Source organism: Phytophthora cinnamomi (genome assembly GCF_018691715.1).
Source record: "Phytophthora cinnamomi strain GKB4 chromosome Unknown Contig70, whole genome shotgun sequence".
Classification (NCBI taxonomy): domain Eukaryota; phylum Oomycota; class Peronosporomycetes; order Peronosporales; family Peronosporaceae; genus Phytophthora; species Phytophthora cinnamomi.
Genome location: NW_027151003.1, coordinates 234,440 through 256,094, shown reverse-complemented (window position 1 = coordinate 256,094; position 21,655 = coordinate 234,440). Strand labels below are relative to the sequence as shown.

The 21,655-nt window shown below is 55.2% G+C and overlaps 5 protein-coding genes across 5 annotated transcripts; 1 reads left to right on the top strand and 4 right to left on the bottom strand.

Moving 5' to 3' along the window:
- Positions 1-39: 39 nt before the first annotated feature.
- IUM83_18638 (myotubularin-like protein) lies at positions 40-3,004 on the bottom strand (the record flags this gene model as incomplete). The annotated part of the gene is made up of 6 exons (XM_067943648.1): positions 40-570; positions 1,009-1,227; positions 1,596-1,740; positions 1,819-2,480; positions 2,700-2,783; positions 2,882-3,004. 6 exons carry the CDS (start codon positions 3,002-3,004, stop codon positions 40-42), a joined length of 1,764 nt encoding a protein of 587 aa, XP_067786167.1.
- Positions 3,005-3,223: 219 nt separating this feature from the next.
- IUM83_18637 (myotubularin-like protein) lies at positions 3,224-4,766 on the bottom strand (the record flags this gene model as incomplete). Its single annotated transcript, XM_067943647.1, has 2 exons — positions 3,224-4,466; positions 4,585-4,766. The coding sequence occupies 2 exons, from the start codon at positions 4,764-4,766 to the stop codon at positions 3,224-3,226; spliced, it is 1,425 nt and encodes a 474-aa protein (XP_067786162.1).
- A 1,251-nt stretch (positions 4,767-6,017) lies between these two features.
- On the top strand, positions 6,018-9,752 carry IUM83_18636 (pre-mRNA 3' end processing protein WDR33-like; the record flags this gene model as incomplete). The annotated part of the gene is made up of 1 exon (XM_067943646.1): positions 6,018-9,752. One exon carries the CDS (start codon positions 6,018-6,020, stop codon positions 9,750-9,752), a length of 3,735 nt encoding a protein of 1,244 aa, XP_067786170.1.
- A 415-nt stretch (positions 9,753-10,167) lies between these two features.
- On the bottom strand, positions 10,168-12,771 carry IUM83_18635 (Voltage-gated Ion Channel (VIC) Superfamily; the record flags this gene model as incomplete). The annotated part of the gene is made up of 1 exon (XM_067943645.1): positions 10,168-12,771. One exon carries the CDS (start codon positions 12,769-12,771, stop codon positions 10,168-10,170), a length of 2,604 nt encoding a protein of 867 aa, XP_067786169.1.
- A 568-nt stretch (positions 12,772-13,339) lies between these two features.
- Positions 13,340-13,771, bottom strand: IUM83_18634 (putative secreted RxLR effector protein; the record flags this gene model as incomplete). Its single annotated transcript, XM_067943644.1, has 1 exon — positions 13,340-13,771. One exon carries the CDS (start codon positions 13,769-13,771, stop codon positions 13,340-13,342), a length of 432 nt encoding a protein of 143 aa, XP_067786166.1.
- Positions 13,772-21,655: the final 7,884 nt, after the last annotated feature.

Here is a 21,655-nt window from a genome sequence, read left to right as displayed (position 1 = left end):
TCCAAGTACAAGTACGTGGCAAAGTCTCTTCATATTTTTTCACCGCACGACTTCCTCTACAGTCATGGCCCTCCGTTGCGGGAACAGCTCGTTGCATCCGTTGGCCGCTGTTGCTGTTGCTGTCACTGTGAGGTCCAGAGACCGAGTTTCGTGGCGCTTTGGATCGAAGTACGACTGCAAAATCTCAAAGTCCTGACTCATGGAGCCGCCGAGGAAGCAGCCGACGCCCGTGGTGGAGAACACCTTGCTCTCGCTGCCCCCGGGGGCGGCCGAGTCACCGTTGATGCAAGAGGATTGCAGCGTCGTGCGGCTCTCGCCGACGGGGGTCACACTCAGCAGCACGGCGTCTTCGTCGTCCTCCTCCTCGTGCACCAACACGCCGTTCATCGTGTCGCTGTACACCTCGCCCTCAAGCAGGCGGTGCAGCTGCGCGCTCTCGCGGCGTAGGCGCTCCAGTTCGCTCTGGAGGTCCGAGTTCTGCTCCACTTGACACTGTAGTTGCTGGTGAGCGGCGCTGAGCTGGTCTTGCAGCTCGCGCTGCGTCACTTGCAACTCCTTCGCCCACGCGTCCTACAGACAGCAATAAGAAGCCAAGTGTGAGATGAGTTGTTTCGAGTTACGATGACAACACAAGTGCACGCTGAACGAGCAGAACACCACACGACACCAGACAGCACGCAACATGGAGGAAAGGGGACCTTATATACCCGAGAGTCATTCGATTCCAGCGAGCGCAGGTAGAACGCCGTCCAGATCGCCAGCGAGCTCGTGTGCCACTTGAACTGCAGGACCTCCGGAGATCTCTCGGTTGAAGCTTCGCCACGCAGCGGCACCATGTAGAATGGATTCCGGAAGTCGCCAGCCTGAGGATGCGCTTCCAGTAATGTCCAGGCGCTCGTGCATCGGATGACCGTCTTCGACCCCTGTTACGCGTCAGCAAAAAAATCAAGGACGATGAGGATAACGCATCCAGCACGAGCTCACTCAGTACGGCACAAAACTACGAACCATTCGAGCCTCTTCGCAATCGTGCAGGAAGGTCCCACTTCTCTTGTTGTACACTTCGTCGAGCAGTGCAATGAGATAGCGCTCGTTGAATTCGAATGAACACGGGAATTGGCGCATCAGTTGCCACATGGCGTCTACAAATTGCATGAACACTGGCGACGTATTGTCATCTTCCCAGTACGCCGCTTGGGTATCTGTGTGACCCGATCGCGCGCGGAACTGGTGACCAAATGCACACCATTCCTGTTCGATCAACACCTGAGTAGAGAGAAACGCACGAAGATATGTAAGGGGGATGTAAAGACAACGCCAATGTTTGATCATTGGACTGTACCTGGAAGCCCTTTACGGTTCGATAAAAGGGATCTGCACACAGTTTGACCAGAGCTGTGATTTGAGCAGTGCGATCCCACCCATCAGAGCAGTGGATCATCAGGCTGGTGCCTTCAACGAGTTTTGACACACAAATCGAGCACGACACCAAGACGGAGCGCACATGCTCTAGCCATCTTGTACTCTTCAGAATGTACCAGAAGTCGAATTTCAGCATCACCTCTTCACGCTTAAAGTTTAGTAAATTTGCGTACCTCAAGACACGACAGCCAATTCGGCCGTTCATTGCCACGCACTTCGTTCTTGATCAAATCGAAGAGCTTGCGAATCGAATCTCGCATCGAGTGGATGTTTTCAATACCCATGAACATGATGTTGGTATCCTTGTAGTAGTCCAGCCTATTGTCACCATAAAACCGCGTTGGTGAACAGCATCCAGAAGCAACTACAACGGTAGCAGTAACATCGATCACTTACACTTCAAATCCTCCACCCAGCGCGATATTACCATACGCGCTCGTCTGACTGCGGCAGTCAATAAACAACAACTTCCCCTTGCACTCTCGTCGTAGTGCGACCATGTACGCTTCGTCCGAGGTGCACCTCTTCCTCCTTAGTCCAACAAGAGGTTGTGCACACCGCGCCACCACCGCATCATTCTTGTGTCGGTACGTCACCGCCGGCACGCGTCCACGCGCTCGAAAGCAACTTATTTTCCTCAGCTCCCCATCCGACACTGAGGCCGGCACCACAAAAGAGCTGGGGTAGGTTGGCGACATTTTGTAGTTGTTGTTCACGTGCGTGATCCGGAACCCCCCGATCTGCGCACCGCTTTTCGGCGCCTTGAAGCCCACTCGGGTGAACTCTGCCTGCAGGTCGTACGCCGCCCACCCGGACGTGTCTGGCTGGCGCGCGAACGCATACGCAGCAGGCTGCAACTTGTCCATGAGCATTTGGTTAATTTTCACGTAGACGTCCCCCGACACGGCCTCTCCGGGGAAGTTGAACTTGACCAGCTCGAAGTTCTTGCACGAAACCTCGAGCTGGCTCATCGGGCCCAGTTTCCCATTCACTCGGAACTCCGCCAACTCGGCAATGTTGTTTAAATGAACCTCCACCAACTCCTCCTCATCATTGTGCTACATACCAACAAAATGTTGCATACAAGTAAGTAAAAATATTTTTGCAAAAATGAAAAGAAAAAAAAAACTCACGTGGAAAGAGCGGAAGAGCAGCCTGTAATTGGTGAGGAACAGAGTGCCGTGCATCACGTCGTCGTCGTCGTCTTGAGAGACTTTTTTCTTGTTGCTGACCCCCGCCACTCTCCCCAGCGTGGACTGGTCGCACAGGGCGTGCACCTTGCAGTGCACCGTCTCGCCCAAATAGAGGGCCCCCGCCGGGTTTTCCATTACCAGATACATACTCTCCGACACGTACGACGTCTGCAATTATCACAGAAAAATGTTTAGCACCACTTAACCCAAAACATGCCAATAATTATTGTCCTGGAACTATTTTTTTTGTCACGTCGTCTTCTTACTGCGTGGTCGAGCTCCTGGCGCTCCACCTCCGTCCACGAGTCCTCCTCGACACTGCGTCGGCTGCTGAAGGGCAACGCCCCGTCCGCTCGCCTCGAGGTGGTGCGCACTGCGCCGCCGAACATGATCTCTCTGACAGGTTAGCACTAGCCTAAACGCGCGTGGCAAATGGCTCCACGTCGGGCGTTTTTTTTCCTTCACTTTGTGGCTGCTTGGGCTTTCTGATACCGGTAAGGTCAACTCGCCGCGCTAAGTACGATTTGCCCAAGCTGAACTCTTCGATTGGCTGGCTGCGCGCACTTCAACTTGGGGGCGAGTGTAGCCATGTACTTAAGTAGCCATGTCTAGAGGTAGGCGTCGCCCATGGCCGCCAATGCCGCCTCCAGCTCCTCCGGCGCGTCGGGACTCATGCCGCTGCGCGTGAACTCGTAGAGTGTGCGCTTGTCGCTCTTTGCCACTCGTTGCGCCAATGCCGACAGGTACTTGCCGGCTTCAGAGCTGGACGACAGTTGGGACACCGCGTCAATCGACGTGCCCGCCAATGTCTGGACACGAAAGCTGGCCGGTAGAGCGAGCGGGGAGGCTTCGGACCAGTGCAGCGCGACGTCGCGGGGAGAAAGGGGGAACCGGTCGATGCAGTGGCGCAGCGACGGGTAGTTGGCGAAAGCCCCGCGGAAGTGGAGGCGGCGGTAGTGCGTCTTGTTGCTGGAGTGGTCTTCGCCCTTCAGCTTGTGGGTGGGAGGGTGTGAGATGGCGGGGAGCAGTGAGTTGGGCGCGAACGGGTCGTTGGTCGAGGAATTAGTGGGACCGACTTCGGCCGTGGAGCTTTCGCTAATTCGCTGGAGTAGAATTGTCGGATCGCTTGAGTGCGAGAACGATGCGGCCAGCTCGGCGACTTTCATGGTGGGTTGGAAACCCTCGAGGATCTCGTACGCCGGCCGCGTTCGGTACGCTGACATGGTGACTTCCAGCGCCGTGGCGACGACCGAGCTGGTTTGGGCGCAGTTCGACCGGTCGAATCCGAGCTGCGAGAACCGGGTGATCGGTAGCGTGCTGGACGACATGGCAACGGGCACCAAGAGGCCAGAAATTTCCGACAGCAGCGCGACCGACGACGCCACGTTGACACGCCTCCTGCCCTCGATCTTGGTACGGTCGCGCTCCTCCGCCGCGACGCGGAACACGGCGTCGTCGTCGTCCGAAGCCATGGGGTAGCTCCAGTCGTTGCCCACCACCACAATCACTGCACCTGGACACTCCTCCGCGACGTACGTCATCACCTCGTGGGCCAGTCCTCCCCATGACGAGTCCATGTCCACCAGCCCCTGCACGAGTCTCAGCTGGTCGCAGGACTCCAGCACTGCCCGCACACGGTCCTCGGCGTCCTCCAGGGTGGCGTTGCCAATGATTCCTCCGTTGGAAACGGCGTGACCCTCGTAGAAATTGTGCAGCGGCATGTGCGGCCGGAACTCGTCCACCTCCACGAGGTTGCGCTCATTGAGGCAGCTCCAGCTCCACAGGCCGGAGTCCTGGGACCCACGTACTGGTTCAGCCCCCGATTGGTCGTACACCTGCACACCTCCACCCCTGCATAATAGTAATAAAATACAAAAATACATTCCCAAAAACAGTTTTTTGTTAGAGAGAGAGAAAAAAATAAAGGGTAGAGCGGGTGTATCGACAGGTAGTTTTCAGGGTTTTGTACCACGTCGTGGGGTCTTCCTGCTGCTGAGCAGTGGGTCGGAGCTGCCTGCGTACGCGGCCTTTGGCCTCGAACGCCAGCACGTGCGGCGTCTTGGAGCACCCATTGGCCTCTTGCAGCGCCAGCCACTGGCTGCCGATCGTCGTGGCGGCCGAGCCGAACTGCAGGCGCAGCGTCTCCTCCATTGCTACACTGCGCTAATGCGACTTGTGTACGTCACACCAGTTGCGGCTGATACATGGCTACACTGTATTTTACAAAGTTGAAGAGAAGGTCAACTTTAACGCAGACAACGTCTGCAGCGAGCAACAATTTCCGCTGGTGGGGGCAATTACGATGGCGTGTCAAGCTTCTGATGTGGCGATTGCAGGCCGTCTCGAGCTGGGCTGGACCCTGCCCTTAAATGGCTCCGACACAACTGATCACTGAGCTTAATTGAGAGCTGCGGTGCTGGTGGCTGTGGTTGAATTCGACCAAGAGCGTGGGGGGTGGGGGTGAACCGATGGCGACGGCTTTGCTGTAGGCGGGCTACACCCACGTAGTCGCTGGTGCACGATGCAGAGCTTTAGTGACCATTGCGCGTTGTGACTGTAAACCGTTTCGAGGGGTCTCGGCGTCCGGGCACTTTCCGGCCTTCACCGCCCAGTGCGTGGGTGCAGTGCTTGAAGCGATTACACGCTGCCGCCTCTCAGGAGAAAGTCACATCTAAATGAGCCCCAGCTGGCACGGAGGCACCTCGTGCGTGCTGTCGTCGTCCGAACGTCCAGCGTTTCGGACAGCACAAGCGACACCCGACGATGGAAGGAAGACGGAGCATGAAGGCTGGATGCGGATCCACCCGTGCAAGTGAGCGACAACAAAGACGTCCAACGTCCGTCTCGCACTTGCGCTGTGTCCTGGCACGAGGCATGAAGACGCAATTGAGGCGTTAACCTGGGGTCCAAGTGAAGAACGCCCCACACATTTTATCACAACGATCTCATTTCGAGGCGTGACTGGTTACGAGGTTTTCTCGTCGCGAAAGCCGCGCTGATAGGTATCATTTCGAGTTGCGCGGCGGTGAGTTAGCCGAGCAACTTGTTTGGGCAGTCCGCCACACGAACGCTCTGAAACGTGAACCCGACGCTAATGCGTTCAGGCACTTGTTGCTGTTGTCGTTGTTGCGGTGGGAGACCATATCGACTTAATCCGTGTGTCACGTCGAGACGTGGGGACAGGCGGCGGCGCGGGCGGGCACAGAATGCTGTCGCTCTTTTCAGCGCCGAAGAATTTGGCGCTTCCTGGCGACCAATGATCCTCCTCTGGACTGCGCTGCTCGCCATGGAGATCGCCTCCGCCCCCAAGCGCTTCCGCGTCTGGAGCTGAGCAAAGTCTCATTCCCCAATTTGCCAGCGACTCAACATCTTGAGTACTACAACCCCCAATCCATCGACACCATGGTCCGCGTCTTGAAGCCTTTCAGCGTTGCGCTCGCGACCGCGCTCTCGCTGGGCCTCGCGGCCGCAGACACCGTGTCGGTAATGGGTGATGCCACCTACTCGATCCCGGCATCTCGCGGAGTTATCTGCGGTGCAGGTGACGGAGCCTGCCCTCTCAAGGGTGATGTCGCCACCGATGCCTGCAGCGAGGGCATCCCATCGTACAAGGACGGCAAGTGTGTTGCGCCCAAGGATGCGCAGTGCGTCGGGGTCTCGGAATCGACCTGGGGCTGCGCGTTCCCCGACGGCGAGACGACCGAGGCGCCCTACAAGAGCGTGGAGCAGACTTCGTCGTGCGCCGGGGAGACTGAGGCCCCGTACCAGCAGACCACGTCGTACAGTGGCAGCGATACCGAAGCTCCGTACCAGATCGCTTCGTCCACTTCCGGCTCGTGCGGTGACCAGGAAGAGGTCATGAACCCCTACGGAAGTGCGGCATCAACGCCGTGCCCCACGGAGGGCACCGACTATCCGGTTGACGAGGCCACCCCCTGCCCGACGCTCCCTTACACCTACGGCGGCGATCACAGCTACGCGACTGAGGACACCCCGTGCCCGACGCTTCCCTACAGCTACAACACTGGCAGTGAGAGCTACCCGACTGGCGGTGAGAGCTACCCGACCAACGATACCCCGTGCCCGACGTTCACGCTTCCTGGCGGTAACAAGAACCAGAACGGCGGTGACTATGGTAGCAAGAACCAGAATGCCTACAACAGTGGTGGCGACAAGAACAAGAATGCTTACAACCAGGGAGGTGACTACAGCCAGAATGGCAGCGGCGTCTACAACAACGGCGGCGACAAGAACCAGAATGTCTACAACCAGGGAGGCGACTACAGCCAGAATGGTGGCGGTGTCTACAACCAGGGCAATGCTGGCGAGCACAGTCACAAGGGCGAAGACAACTACAACCACGGTGGAAAGCATATCCACGACGGCGACCACGATCACCAAGGATCTGGCAAGTACGGCCACGACGACAGCTATCACCAGAGTTCGGAGGCCCCGTGCTCTTCGTCGAAGGACAATGACTGGCACCACCAGCACGATGGCGATTACAACCAGGCCGGCGAGCAGGGCTACGAGGGCAGCCACGCTTACGATGGACACTACGGCAAGTACGGCCAGCAGAACTACGACAACAGCGATGCTAGCGACTCCGTGGACACCCCCTGCTCTGCGTCCAAGGACTATGATAACAGCCACGACCATGACGGCAAGTACGGTCACGATGGTAAGCACGGACACGACGGCAAGTACGGACACGATGACAAGTACGGACATGACGACGACAAGTACGGCCACGCTGGCAAGTACGGTCACGATGGTATGCACGGACACGATGACAAGTACGGACACGACGACGACAAGTACGGCCACGATGGCAAGTACGGACACGGAAGCGAGTCGGTCGATAACTCGGCCTCGAACGACTACGAGCACAACCACTCGCACGATGGCAAGTACGGCCACGGTGAAAAGCAAGGCTACGAGGGAAGCCACGCAAGCGGCTCCGCCGAAGCTCCGTGCTCATCGTCGGAGGACAACGAGGGCAGCCACGATCACTCGCACGATGGCAAGTACGACGGCAAGCACGATGGCAAGTATGGCCACGGTGAAAAGCAAGGCTACGAGGGAAGCCACGCAAGCGGCTCCGCCGAAGCTCCGTGCTCGTCGTCGAAGGACAACGAGGGCAGCCATGATCACGCGCACGATGGCATGTACGACGGCAAGCACGATGGCAAGTACGGACACGATGGCAAGTACGGACACGGAAGCGAGTCGGTCGATAAGTCGGCCTCGAACGACTACGAGCACAACCACTCGCACGATGGCATGTACGACGGCAAGCACGATGGCAAGTACGGACACGATGACAAGTACGGACATGATGGCAAGTACGGACACGGAAGCGAGTCGGTCGATAAGTCGGCCTCGAACGACTACGAGCACAACCACTCGCACGATGGCAAGTACGACGGCAAGCACGATGGCAAGTATGGCCACGGTGAAAAGCAAGGCTACGAGGGAAGCCACGCAAGCGGCTCCGCCGAAGCTCCGTGCTCATCGTCGAAGGACAACCAGGGCAGCCATGATCACGCGCACGATGGCATGTACGACGGCAAGCACGATGGCAAGTACGGACACGATGACAAGTACGGACACGATGGCAAGTACGGACACGGAAGCGAGTCGGTCGATAAGTCGGCCTCGAACGACTACGAGCACAACCACTCGCACGATGGCATGTACGACGGCAAGCACGATGGCAAGTACGGACACGATGACAAGTACGGACATGATGGCAAGTACGGACACGGAAGCGAGTCGGTCGATAACTCGGCCTCGAACGACTACGAGCACAACCACTCGCACGATGGCAAGTACGACGGCAAGCACGATGGCAAGTATGGCCACGGTGAAAAGCAAGGCTACGAGGGAAGCCACGCAAGCGGCTCCGCCGAAGCTCCGTGCTCATCGTCGAAGGACAACGAGGGCAGCCATGATCACGCGCACGATGGCATGTACGACGGCAAGCACGATGGCAAGTACGGACACGAAAGCGAGTCGGTCGATAAGTCGGCCTCGAACGACTACGAGCACAACCACTCGCACGATGGCAAGTACGACGGCAAGCACGATGGCAAGTACGGACACGATGACAAGTACGGACACGATGGCAAGTACGGACACGGAAGCGAGTCGGTCGATAAGTCGGCCTCGAACGACTACGAGCACAACCACTCGCATGATGGCAAGTACCCGTCGAAGCACCTTCGCGGCAGCAACTACGATGGCTCTGAGAGCCACCACGGCGACTACCAGAAGGAACCTGAGTACGTGGGCAGCGACAACAGCGCGGGCTCCGATGAGGACTGCGATAAGAACAAGTCGATTGAGGGCAGCCAGAACGGTCCGTACGCTCAGTCAACGACTGAGCCTGCCTACACGACTGAGCCTGCCTACACGACTGAGCCTGCTTACACGGATGCCTCCGCCTCGACGACTGAGCCTGCCTACACGACTGAGCCTGCTTACACGGATGCCTCCGCCTCCACGGATGCCTCCGCCTACACGGATGCCCCCGCTACTCAGCAGAACGCCTACACCCAGGCCCCTGCCTACACGGATGCCCCCGCTACCCAGCAGAACGCCTACACTCAGGCCCCTGCCTACACGGATGCCCCCGCTACTCAGCAGAACGCCTACACCCAGGCCCCTGCCTACACGGATGCCCCCGCTACTCAGCAGAACGCCTACACCCAGGCCCCTGCCTACACGGATGCCCCCGCTACCCAGCAGAACGCCTACACTCAGGCCCCTGCCTACACGGATGCCCCCGCTACCCAGCAGAACGCCTACACCCAGGCCCCTGCCTACACGGATGCCCCCGCTACCCAGCAGAACGCCTACACTCAGGCCCCTGCCTACACGGATGCCCCCGCTACCCAGCAGAACGCCTACACTCAGGCCCCTGCCTACACGGATGCCCCCGCTACCCAGCAGAACGCCTACACTCAGGCCCCTGCCTACACGGATGCCCCCGCTACCCAGCAGAACGCCTACACCCAGGCCCCTGCCTACACGAATGCTCTCGCTACTCAGCAAAACGCTTACACTCAGGCCCCTGCCTACACGGATGCACCCGCCGAGCAGCAGCAGATCGCCCCAATGGAGTTCGCGTTCTAAGTCTCTTGTCCCGAAGTTTCCAAGCTGACTGTGGGCACACTGGAACTGGCACCGGTGTTGTGCACTTCGGCTTTTAAGCTGAGGCGACGAGGAGGCCGACGTGGATCTCCACATGTATGCAGTACTACATTGAACGTTATGAGCCGAACGCTTTCCTGAAGCCTGGTCGCGAGGGCGACGGGGGTGCGGGGATGGCTCATTTGTATGTACGCTCGCGATTTTGTTGCGACTACCTTAGTTAGCCTAATGTAGATAGACAATTGTGCGTGGGCTCAAGGTAGAAGCTAGCAGGAAGACGAGCTTCCATAACTGCTGTCCATTGAATCAACCTTTCTCCTTTTCATTTCGACTATCATCACAAACTTCATGAATATTACCGAGAATTCTTCTTCCCTGTCATACGTTTGGATAGCTTCTAGTAACCTGCGACGTAGCGGTATCCCTTCCAGTCCCGCGGTGTTTCAAAGTTGTTCGACTTCAACACCCCCATGAGGTGTTTGCAGGGCCCGTCTTGGGGTCGAATTTGCTGAGCGTGAGTGAGGTAATGTCGCGCCTTCGGCCAATCTCCACTGAGGTAGGCTTCAACGGCGCTGCCGGCGGCCTCGAGGAAGGCTGGTTCGAGGCCTTCACGGATCTCGAGATACTCGGGGTCGTTCTCGAAGTCCACCGCTACTTGAAGCCCCGTTGCCGGGTCGATCTTGGGCGTGCCAAAACCAACCTTCATAACGGTGACGTCGAACGTATACACCGTGAGAGGCGTGTCCACTCCTCGGATACTCATGCGGTCCATCTTGCGCAGGAAGCGGCGTGCTCCGGGCGAAACTAGTGCTGCAAGCCAGTGCGAAATGTTAATCGGCGTCATGAACATCTTGGATCCAGCTTCGAGGCGGTCGGCCATCTCAACATGCGGAGATATGTACGTGGCGTCGATCTTGAAGCGCGACCCGATGGCGCCTTCAACTGCCCAGCCCACGTGCATGCCGAAGCCCATTTTGATTCGGAAAGCTGGACCAAATCGCTTCACGACAGCGTCCTTTGTCAAGTACTCCGTTAGCGGACCATCCGTGTTGGCGTTATCCAGGTCGATCATACACTTGATGAAGGCCGTGAGGGCGCTGTCGGCCATCTCCGTCGGTGTGATGCGACGCAATTTGGTGCCCGCACCGGCATTTGGTGGACACGTGATCGACTGGTTCACCTGAACTCGGTCCTCCTCGGTTGGTGTATCCGTAAATCGCGAAAAGCACGCGAGCTCGCCGTCGCAGATTTTCCACGATAACAGAAAGGCGTCACCGACATTCTTGTTGGCCATGCCGTAGTAGTGGTGCGTTCCGGTGTGCATGATGTCGCCCAGTTTGTTCACGTACACCATCACCTCTTCTTGCAGACATTCGGTTGTGTCGGTGAATTGGCGGATATCGCAGAAGCCGTAGATAGCTGTGATCTTCTTGCCCGGCAGCATCGGATCAAGGTCTCCAGAGCCCATGTTCTTGCCGATGATGTCAGCGCCGGCCGCACCGAAGCCCACCTGCATAAGACGACCGACCTTCGATAGTGTAAGCTCCAATAGTGCCGTCTCGAAGCCCTCCTCCTTGGCATTCTTGCGGATCTGAGTGTCGTCACCCGATGTCTGCACGCTAGCCAGCGGGTTGTCGGCGAGCTTTTTCACGACGTCCATCATGCGTTCGATGGGGTCCAGCACAAGAATGCGAGCCGTGCGGATGAAGGATGTCGAGGCCGCGACCAGCACGATAATAATGAAAAACGTCTTCAGAATGTTGTAGGCTGCCGACGACGAACTCGCCGAGGACACGTCAAAGATGGCGATACTTACGCACGCACTGGTGGTGTCCGAGGAGTCGATCACGATGAAGTTCTGGTTGAAGCAGCCGTAGGTTTTCACGATGTTGACCTCGACATCGCGATATTTACTCGTCACAGCAGCATAGTTGGGCAGCAAATTATCCACCGACCAGTCGTTGGACGGGTTGACGGTCAAGTTGTGCGGAGAGCTGGCCGAGGTTTGGAACCGGAGACTTGTGATGTCAGCCACGAGCTGATCGTTGGTTACGTTGGTCATTTGAATGTACAGCAGCAAACCAGCGTCACGCACGTAGCCAAATAGGAGGCGAGAATACTCCGAGGAGCTTGCAACGCTCGGTGTTGTCATGCCCGAGGACACGAGCATGTGGATGATTCGAAGTCCATAATCCTGGTAGCGGTACTCCACCTGGGTGTATCCGCCATCGAATACCGGCAGTAGTATGATGAGGAAGAGCACCAGAATCACAACACGCTGCACCGTCACCTCGCCCATCTTGCTTCCGACTTTGCTTTCCTGGAGCACTTCAGAAGGTCCTTTGTTGGCGTCGTTCTTCCACTTGAGGATTTTGACGACTCGGAAGAGTCGAACAGCTCGCACGACACGCACGATTCGCCCGGCCTTGCTACCCGCCCGTGTAGCCTTGCTGGCCTTGATCGCTGATGAACTCGTGGTGGTACCGATAATTTGATTCCAGATCCACCCGATGTCGGGCAGCACGGAGAAAGTAGCGATGAGGTCCAGCAAGAAGTAAAAGCTCAAGACGTAGCCCGGTTTGGCGTAGCACGAGGCGATGAACTCGAGGGAGAAGAGCACCAGACAAATGGTGGCCAGCGAGTAGAACCCGTTGTCCGCTGAAAGCGAGAAGAGCGACAGCCGGATGTCGTCTCCGAACAGCGCGTACACCGTGACGATCAGCATCATCACTGTGAACCACTTGGCTTCCAGCACGGACAGCACAGCGCGTCTACGCGCCTCGCGCAGCGCTGCCTGTGCCGGTGTCAGCGGCTTTTGAGCGCCAAGAAACGGGAATCTTCGAACGGGAGCGTTGGTACCGTTCATTGCATTGGTCGATGGCACTTTCTTGCTGATGCCGACGTTGGTCGGGATTTTGGGCGTCAGGGTGGCATCCGGATTCGGGTTTTTGAGCGTCACCTCCGGGGACACGCGGTGGTGACCGCTGCCGCCACTGATCATGGTGCTAGTGTACTAATGTGGTAAAGTTGGTCTTGGGCTCTTGATGGTGTCTTGGTTCTGTTGAAGAGTGGGCGCGGACGTTGCTGCGGAAGAAGGCGAAGTCGTTTCGTAGGCACCCAAGATGGATGTGATAAAAATATGGTTTCGTTTGTATTTATGTTTTGAACTGCGGGCGTCATGCCTGCAAAACTCTCGTTCTTTCCAACGAAGTTGAAGTGTTCTGTGCATCACCCAAAGTTTGAATCTACCGGTACCGCGAGACGGTAGACACATAGATTGCAGTACTTCAGACGCCTAAAGTGATACAGTTGCAGTTCAACATACATGGCTCGACCCCCGAGGTGGGTGAATACTACGAAAGTCACAACAATCAAGTCTTCAACTCGTCAGCAAAAAGGCCTGCATTCTTCACATTCAAAGCGTCGTGAGCCGCGTGAATTTGCACGCCTTGTACTAAAGAAAACGCGCGAGATCATGCAAAATGCTGGCAAAAGTACACGTAGTGGGAGTGTAAGGATTTTTTTTGCTTCAGCTCTTAGTTTGTCGTACACTGGTCCACCAACTCGTACTACAGCCAGGTCACTTTGATGCCAGCCGCGAACAACACAATGGTCGCGATAATGAAAAACTTCTCCTTCTTCGAGCTGTTCGCCGAAAGCCTAGAAAAGTACGCTCGCAGGTTGTTTGAGCTCTTTTCCGTAAGGGTCGCCTGCTCCAACGCCTTGACCGTACTGGGGCTCTTCTGTAGCTTCTCGGCTTGTTTGGCGAGGCTCGGTTTCCGATTGAAAATGCCCATCACTCGCTCCGCAAAGTTTCCCAACGCAATGTTTCCCAGCCTCTCTTCATCGCTTGCAGCAGTACCCCGGAGATTGCGGCTGCTGATGGAGGCCTCGATGGAGTCCGAGTGGAGAGCATTGACCTTGACGGCACGCTCGGCGCTGGCGATTCCGCTGCAGCAGGCAAGCAGCGCGAACAGGAGGAATACGAAATCAGCACGCATTTGGCAGCTTAAAGTTTACTCGACGGATAGGGTGCCAAATGTGAAATGGAGGGATGCTCAATACAGAAGCCACGATGTGAATTGGCCTCACCTGGAGTGTTGAAATTTCTGTACATATGTAGTAGCTGCGCTGTACCTGTCGAAAATGTACGATCTGTTGCAATGGCAGATCACACATTTATCGCGTTTCTCATAGTATAAACAAATAAAAGTGATGGGCCAGTCCGGCTTGTTGAGCTGGGCGGCACACCTGGTGCCTGTACACTGTACCGGTACTCTCGCAGGAGCATTTGTACGGAATCCCTGATCATCAGAGCCTGATGGCAGCGGAAGTGGCGAAGGACGGGAAGATACACATACGACAAGCGTGGACTCGGGGTCTACCAAGAGCACGGAGCATGTCAAACTCTGGCGAACAGCCCCAAGAGGTCCACCATGGCCACCGATTGGCATGACCAGATTATGTTTCACCATAAACGTAGGATGTACATTTACAGACATAAAATACAGCAATATGTTCAAGGAGAACATTCCCTCAGAGCGGGGTTGGCCAGCATGCACCGGCCTCTCTAATCGAGGGAAATTGGCCCGATTTCCCTCGCATCACTTCTATTAAGACGCCTGGTCATCCCTTGCAAAATCGAGATTTTTACCCACCTTCTCCATGGGATACCGCCAGCCCAGCCTTAAAATCTAGCGCCAAAGCGAGACTCACCAACACATTGAAGGTTAAAGAAACATGCAAACAACCTCCAGGCCCGTTTCAGTTAGTCCAAGATGTCAAGTACGCCTTAGACGACATCCGGAGACGTCTAAAGTGCTTTTGCTACTTGCAGTTTTTCTTCATTAACCGATTTTAAGAGAAAAGGGACCGGAAATACGGAGTACATCAAGTTTCTGTTCCGAGTTAACAGGAAACGCCATACTCGAGTTGATCTACTCGAACACGAAGCGTGGAGAAGTGCGCGGATAGCTTTGAAAAGGTGTGGAAGAAACTAAATGGTCGCTTTCAGACGCTGTTGCGTCTTAGTAGGGCGATGTGGATAGTTTCCAAAACGGTGTCACGGCAGCGCCTCTAGAGCGAACCCCCCCCCCCCCCCCCCCCCCGACTCGCTCATCAAGCTCGGATCCTTGCGACTCAACACTCTCAAGTAGCACAGTCAATAACTTAGTTCAGAATATATTATGTTGCGTTTACTATACGGATCCATCCTCGTCATACCTATATTAGAATGACTCAATTAGCTTAATATAGGGAATTGAGGGTATTCCCTCAATTAGAGAGGCCTGTGGACGCATGATGCAGGGCGAATCACTCGGAACAGCCAGACACTGCTGAAACCGTTAAATGGATTGGCAGAGCACCACCAAAAGTCGAGATGTGCTGTACAACATCAGCAAGCACAGAGGGATGAACGAGAGCAATTTGACGTGTCATTCAAATACCTACAGTACAGTACAACCATACATTCAGTACTGAACATGTACGTGTACGTTTAATTACTGAACATAACGTTAATTTGAGCGAAGAAATACGAAAAACATTCTCCTTTACGGTAGAATCCGAGACTCTGAAGATCACTGGGGTCTCGCTAGCTATGACGACAACGTACTGCAGCCAGTGTTCGATAGCGATACATGGATGAACACAGATAGTCGGCGTGTCTTCACTTCCCAGTTCCAGAGCTAAACACCTACAAATGTGTGTTGGGACCTATATATATCGTCTTTGTGTAGTAATTCCCGACCTCCCGTAAAGGCGGTAACCTTTATTACAGGTCATGAACGCATTAAGTCACACGCTTTGATCACGTAACCAATTTCCCTTAGTCATGTGTTAGATAAATGGAAATGGATTAAGGGATTAACAAAGTTTGCTGAGATTAATCTGCACTACTGTGGGCGAGTGACTGCTCCTCACCGTCGGACTCCACCGCTTCTTTATAGTCTAGGAAGTGTCGTAAATTATTCCGAGATCCTCGTGGAGCTGTGAACCGTCATCGATACCATTAATATACTCACTCTCGAGGTTTGTGTCGTCTTCACTGACGGGGTTCTCGACTTCACTGGGTTCTGGTAATACTGCCGGTCTTGAAAACACATGCTCAGCCTTACTGAAGCGGCGGAGACTCCTGCGATTATGCTCGACCTGTGGACAACATACTCGCGCGCGATTTCTTCGATGACACACACGAACCGCTTGAGCGTTGGATGTGCGTTCATTCTCGTGTTTAACTCTAAGGTGCCCCCCCCCAAGCGGAATTTTGGTCCTGTTTACAATTTCGCGCTGCACCTGAAAGACATTCCACAACTCTGGGGGAGGGGGATACATACGAGACCGCGTCAAACAAAAACATGCTTACGAACCTAAGTACGAATCGCGATTTAGCCGCATGAATCGAAAGAGCTGTGTCTTGTGCTTCTTTTAAGCTGTTGATCGTTTTAAATTGTCTAGAACTCGTGGAGTCACTTCGGTCGAAAAAATATATCTCCATTTCCGGACCCCCGAAATCCGGGACTTTATTTGGTGCGTGTGATCTCAATATTTTTTCAATTTTAGCGTATTGTATATTGTCGGAAAGCTCGTGTAAAAAGCAAATGAATTGGTTAGATATTAACTAACCACGTTTTAGCGACGTACAGCCAAAACAAATTCCATTTGCCTCGCGAATACACCAGATTTGTCGCCTCTTAGCGTGCCTTGACCTTCGATTCCACGTATTAGACTTCGCATTTGCATGTCCAACACGAGTTGTCACCTGAGCTCGAGAGATTCCTCGCACACCACTAGTCGAGGTTTTGTAGAACCTTTCGTAAGTCATTGCCCAACTGTTCTTAGCGAAAAGGCCTGCTCCGCAAGGTCATCTAGGTATTTCTACATGGCATCTTCATTGTAGACACAAACACCGTCATCATTCGCTAGCACTTCTGCAACTCCTGCTTCGCGCTGCCACGTGTGGGGCACCATGTTCTCAAAGTCGTACGACATCGTTCCCGCATAGTAGAACAAGCCTCCTTTACAGAAATCTGGGTTACGGTAGAAACTACAACGATATGTAATTTTTACCGCTCGAGTGTACTCGTACCTGTAACGGGGTTACACGCACAAGTGGCTACAAGCCACTTGTGATTTTAACAGATAAAATATCTGTTAAAAGTTTTAGATATTTCCTCATCTTGGTGTAAGACACACCAATGGATACATTGAAGTGGGCCACCACAATGAGTGGTCCACACCTACCCAAAGAAACTATTGGTAGAAAGCAGCATATTTCTACCAATTAGAGACGTGCATATTGGTGGGGCTCTGACAGCCAGCCGCTGCCAACCCCTTTCATAGATGATAAACAGTTTTAGCAGATTTAGGAGGAAGATCAATTTACAAACAATACAGTTCTCAATTTACCTTAAACTAGCTACTTGGAGTCTTGTCTAAGTTAAATTATATCTGTGTATTCAAATAAAATTAACCTAAGTAATTACTAAGTATTTACGCTTCCTCATACACGTTGCGCAACGTGTAAGCGAAAGTAGTGAGTCAAGTTAGACCCACTACACCTGGTAGCACTTTGTAGTCCGTCCAACGACCGACTACGTGACGTTCGTACGAGGTGTACGAACGCGGAGCCGAGAATCCCATGAGCACGGAGGTGCCCATGGAGAGCTCCAACACGCCTGCAACGCATGTTGCACGCGCTGACTGCCCCCACCTGTCTGACCCAGAGTGGGAAGCCCTCCAACGACTGTCAACAGTCATTCGAGAAGCGGCGATAGCTACGATGCTGCGTACGCTATCGCCGACGGAGCAACATGGTGTTGCTCTGGGGTTCATCATGAAGGAGCAGTGCGATGCTGCTTCCTCAGTGACGGCGTCGTCAGGGACGACACCGCGTGCTCAATCATTGAAATTGAGCGTAAGTAATTACGTGGGAAGAGAGGGCGAGCCTCTCCTCCGGTGGCTTGTCGAGCTCGACACAGCCATAGCGGCTCGACGCATCGTCGACCCGCTGTCGAAGGCCGCGTTCGCCATGTCCTGCCTTGGCGGACGCGCAAGGAGTTGGGCATATGGGCGCCGACTCTCCGATCCTACGTGCTTCAGCACGTACGAAGTGTTCAAAGAGGAGCTCAAACAAGCGTTTGAGCCCCCGCAAAACGAGTTCCGGTCGAGGGCGGAGTTCCTCGACCTTCAGCAGGGTAAGCATGACGTCCATGCTTACGCGCAGCGTGCACGGTACTTGGTCTCGAACATCGTGACCAATCCGATAGACGAGGCGACTAAGGTTGTCACGTTCGTGAAGGAATTAAGAGATGGGCCCGTGAAGACCTATCTCCTCCGAGAGTACCCGAGTACTCTCGAAGCTGCAATCACCCTTGCCATGCAAGAAGAGTTTAGCCTGCGGCAGGCTAAACTCCATGCAAATGTACCGAGGCCGCAACCGCGCCCGGTAATGAGGACGGGAGGTCCAGAACCAATGGACCTCTCGAGCGCAACAACCGCTGGTTACCAGCAGCAGGGAGGTAACGTGCGATGCTTCCGTTGCGGAAGGATCGGTCGCTTTGCCAGAGAGTGCACGGCTCCCGTGCACTACAATGGTGGCCGTCGTGGCGATGCTAGGCATCGCCGCGGACCAACAAAAAACGCGAACATCCAGTAGGCGCGGGGCGCCCTACTGGTAATGCTGTCACGCGTGCCGACATCGGGCACGCGACACTGAGGGCTACAGCCCCTAGTGAGACTCATTCTCGCTGCAAGAAGCAAGATGACAGGCCGAACTTAGTCATCTTGAAGATTTACTCGAAGGGAGCGAGTGACTCTCTTCGAGCTTTGGTAGATTCGGGCACATCTAATAACTTTGTTCGACTGCGGATCTTACCGAGTGTTGACTTCGAGGATGTAAAGGTAACTCGAAGTGTTCTGGAAGTGCGACTGGCAACAGGTGCCATCATGAAGACCGAGAAGCGCGTCGTGAACGAGCGCTTCTCGTACATACAACGAGTGTTTGTCGAACACTTTATCGTCCTGGACCTGGACGATAAGCACGACGTTGTTATGGCGTGCGCTTCGGCGGCGACAGCGGAACAGAGAGCGATGGCCCTGTTACCGCAGCGCACGCACCCGCAGGTGCGCGCGACTCGCCAGTCGAGACAGCGCTTAATGCCGCTGTCCCGGAGTGCCCAAGGGGTGCGCGAGGATGCGCACAAGTGGGATCCACGTCGGCGGTGCTGCCGACGTCGAAGGATGAGGATGTGTCGGTTCCGGTAACCAACACTCGCGTTCAAGTACGCATGGGACAATCCCTGACCCGAAGAGGTCAGGTCGACAACGACGCGTCGGCTCCGGGATCCGACGCACCCTCGGTGATGAGGGGCTCCGCCAATGAATGGCGTCGAGGTGACGACGGCGTGTCAACACCAGGAGTTGACGCTGCAAACAGTGCGGACGGTTGCAAACGTACCGCACTGACGCAATTTGCATGCTGTCGTGCAGCCGGGCTGCACGACGAAGCGCCATGCGATCAAGCCGGGCTTGATATCGCGCGCCCGCAGACAGGGTCTGCCGGCGAAGGGACACATTTCCGTGCAGCCGGGCTGCATGAAGGAACATGCGGTCAAGCCGGGCTTGATACCGCACGCCCGCGGACAGGGTCCGCCGGCGAACAACTGTCCACGGCCGGGCCTGGACCAGAAGAACAACTGTGCGGAGCCGGGCTCCGCACAACAAGAAGACGGCGCAAGCGGAGAACGCTGCGCAAGTCTCGGTCTGGGACCGAGACGCATCAAGAGCAGTCTGCTGGGCAGACTGAGGTGGTGACGCCGGATGTCGAGACGCTAAGCGTCTTGACGCGCACCGATACTGGATTCCAGTATCGTGAGATGGAACTCGCTAATCCTCCGACGACGGCGTCGGAGTTGACTTCGCTTCCAGTCGTGAGCTGGGAGCGCTTCACACGCGTCTTGCACCATGGACGCATCGAGCAGGTCTGCGTTCTTTCGGACAGCGAAAGAACGAAGAGCGAGAGAGAAGAGCTGAGACAGCTCTTCATGGGAAGTACCACTGAGAGTGAAGACACTCTCAGTGCGAATACGAAGCGAGAGTGCTTCGAGGAACAAGGTTGGGACTCGCTGAAGTCGATTCCCTATTACGAATTACTGAGGGAGTACAAAGACGTACTCCCGGAAGACATTCCTGCGGAGCTTCCGCAGGATAAGGGCATACAGCACGAGATTGATCTCGTGCCGGGCACGAAGTACTGTGTCACGCGGCAGTGGCCACTGCCGCGAGAGCAAGTAAAAGCAATCGACGACTTCTTTGAAAGTCGTCGCAAGGCTGGACAAGTGCGGGAATCAAAGTCCCTGCACAGTGATCCGACGTTCTGTGTCAAGAAGCCACAGGGCGGATGGCGCATCGTTCATGCCTACAACAAGCTGAACGATGCGACGGTACTGGCGCAGACGCCGATACCGTGAAAAGATGTTATCATCGATTCGATGGCCGGGAGCACCGTTTACAGTACTCTCGGCTTACGAGATGGATTTTATCAAATCCTAATGCGTGAGAGCGATATCCCTCTCACGGCAGTGAGCACGCCAAGCGGCATGCTCTGGGAATGGCTAGTAATGCCACAGGGGCTTAAGAATGCCCCTGCGACTTTCAACAGGTGCGTGACGCACTTGTTGCGCTCGGTGAGCGACTTCGCACCAAGCTACTTCGATGATGTGTTCATCCACAGCCGGGCTGTGGACGGGAAGACCGACAGAGAGATGCACTCTGTGCATCTCCGGAAGCTACTTGAGCTTATGCGAATGCATAAGCTCCACGCGAACCTGAAGAAGTGTATCTTCGGGGCGAGCGAGATACCCGTCCTCGGGTGTCTCGTAGGGAAGAATGGTGTCCGCCCTGACCCGGAAAAGGTCAGGGTGATCAATGAATGGCCAACGCCTTCAAGTGTCAAGGAACTGAGGCAGTTCCTTGGCTTGGCCACGTACTTGTGCAAGTACGTGGAGGATTACGCGGGCAAGATCCGCCCGCTGTCACAGCTTCTTAAGAAAGAAGCTGTGTGGAATTGGACAACCGATTGCCAAAAGGCATTCGATGCAGTCAAGCGGGGCTTGATTGTGGCGCCGATCTTGGCAGTGGCTGACCAAGATCGCCCATTTCACGTCGTATGTGACGCATTCGATTTCGCGATCGGATGCGCGTTGATGCAACACGATCACGAGGGTTGTGATTGTGTCGTCTACTACCAATCGCGTCAGCTGAATCCAGCTGAGCGCAACTATCCAGTACATGACAAGGAACTCCTTGCCATGAAATACGCACTCCCGAAATCCCGAGTGGATTTGCTTTGAAGTAGACCGTTTCTGGACTACACCAACCATACATCACTGCGCACTGCAGTGAAGTCGCCACACATACCACAAAGAATGGCGAGATGGCTCTCATTCTTAAGATTGAATGTGGTGGCCGACGCGTTATCACGTCGGCCGGATTATGCAGAAGCTGCTGACGTCAATGCCATTGACGTCACGCGATCGAGCAAACCCACATCGTCTCTGCTGGACGATGTGAAGGCCGCGTACGCGCACGACGCGGACACGAAGCTCTTGTTGGCCTATGGTACAGCGCCTTCTGACAAGTCCCGTCAGAAGCTGCCCAAGCACCTTCGAGCGCGTGTACACCGCTTTCGTGTGCACGACGGACTACTGCTTTACAATGCAGTCAACGACAACGCGGATCGCGTTGTCGTGCCGAATGACCATGACCTGCGACTCAGGATCATGCACGAATATCATGATGCCTCGTCTGCGGGATATCTCGGACATGAGAAGACATACGTCCTTCTCACGCGCGACTTCTACTGGCACCACCAGTATAAGTGGGTG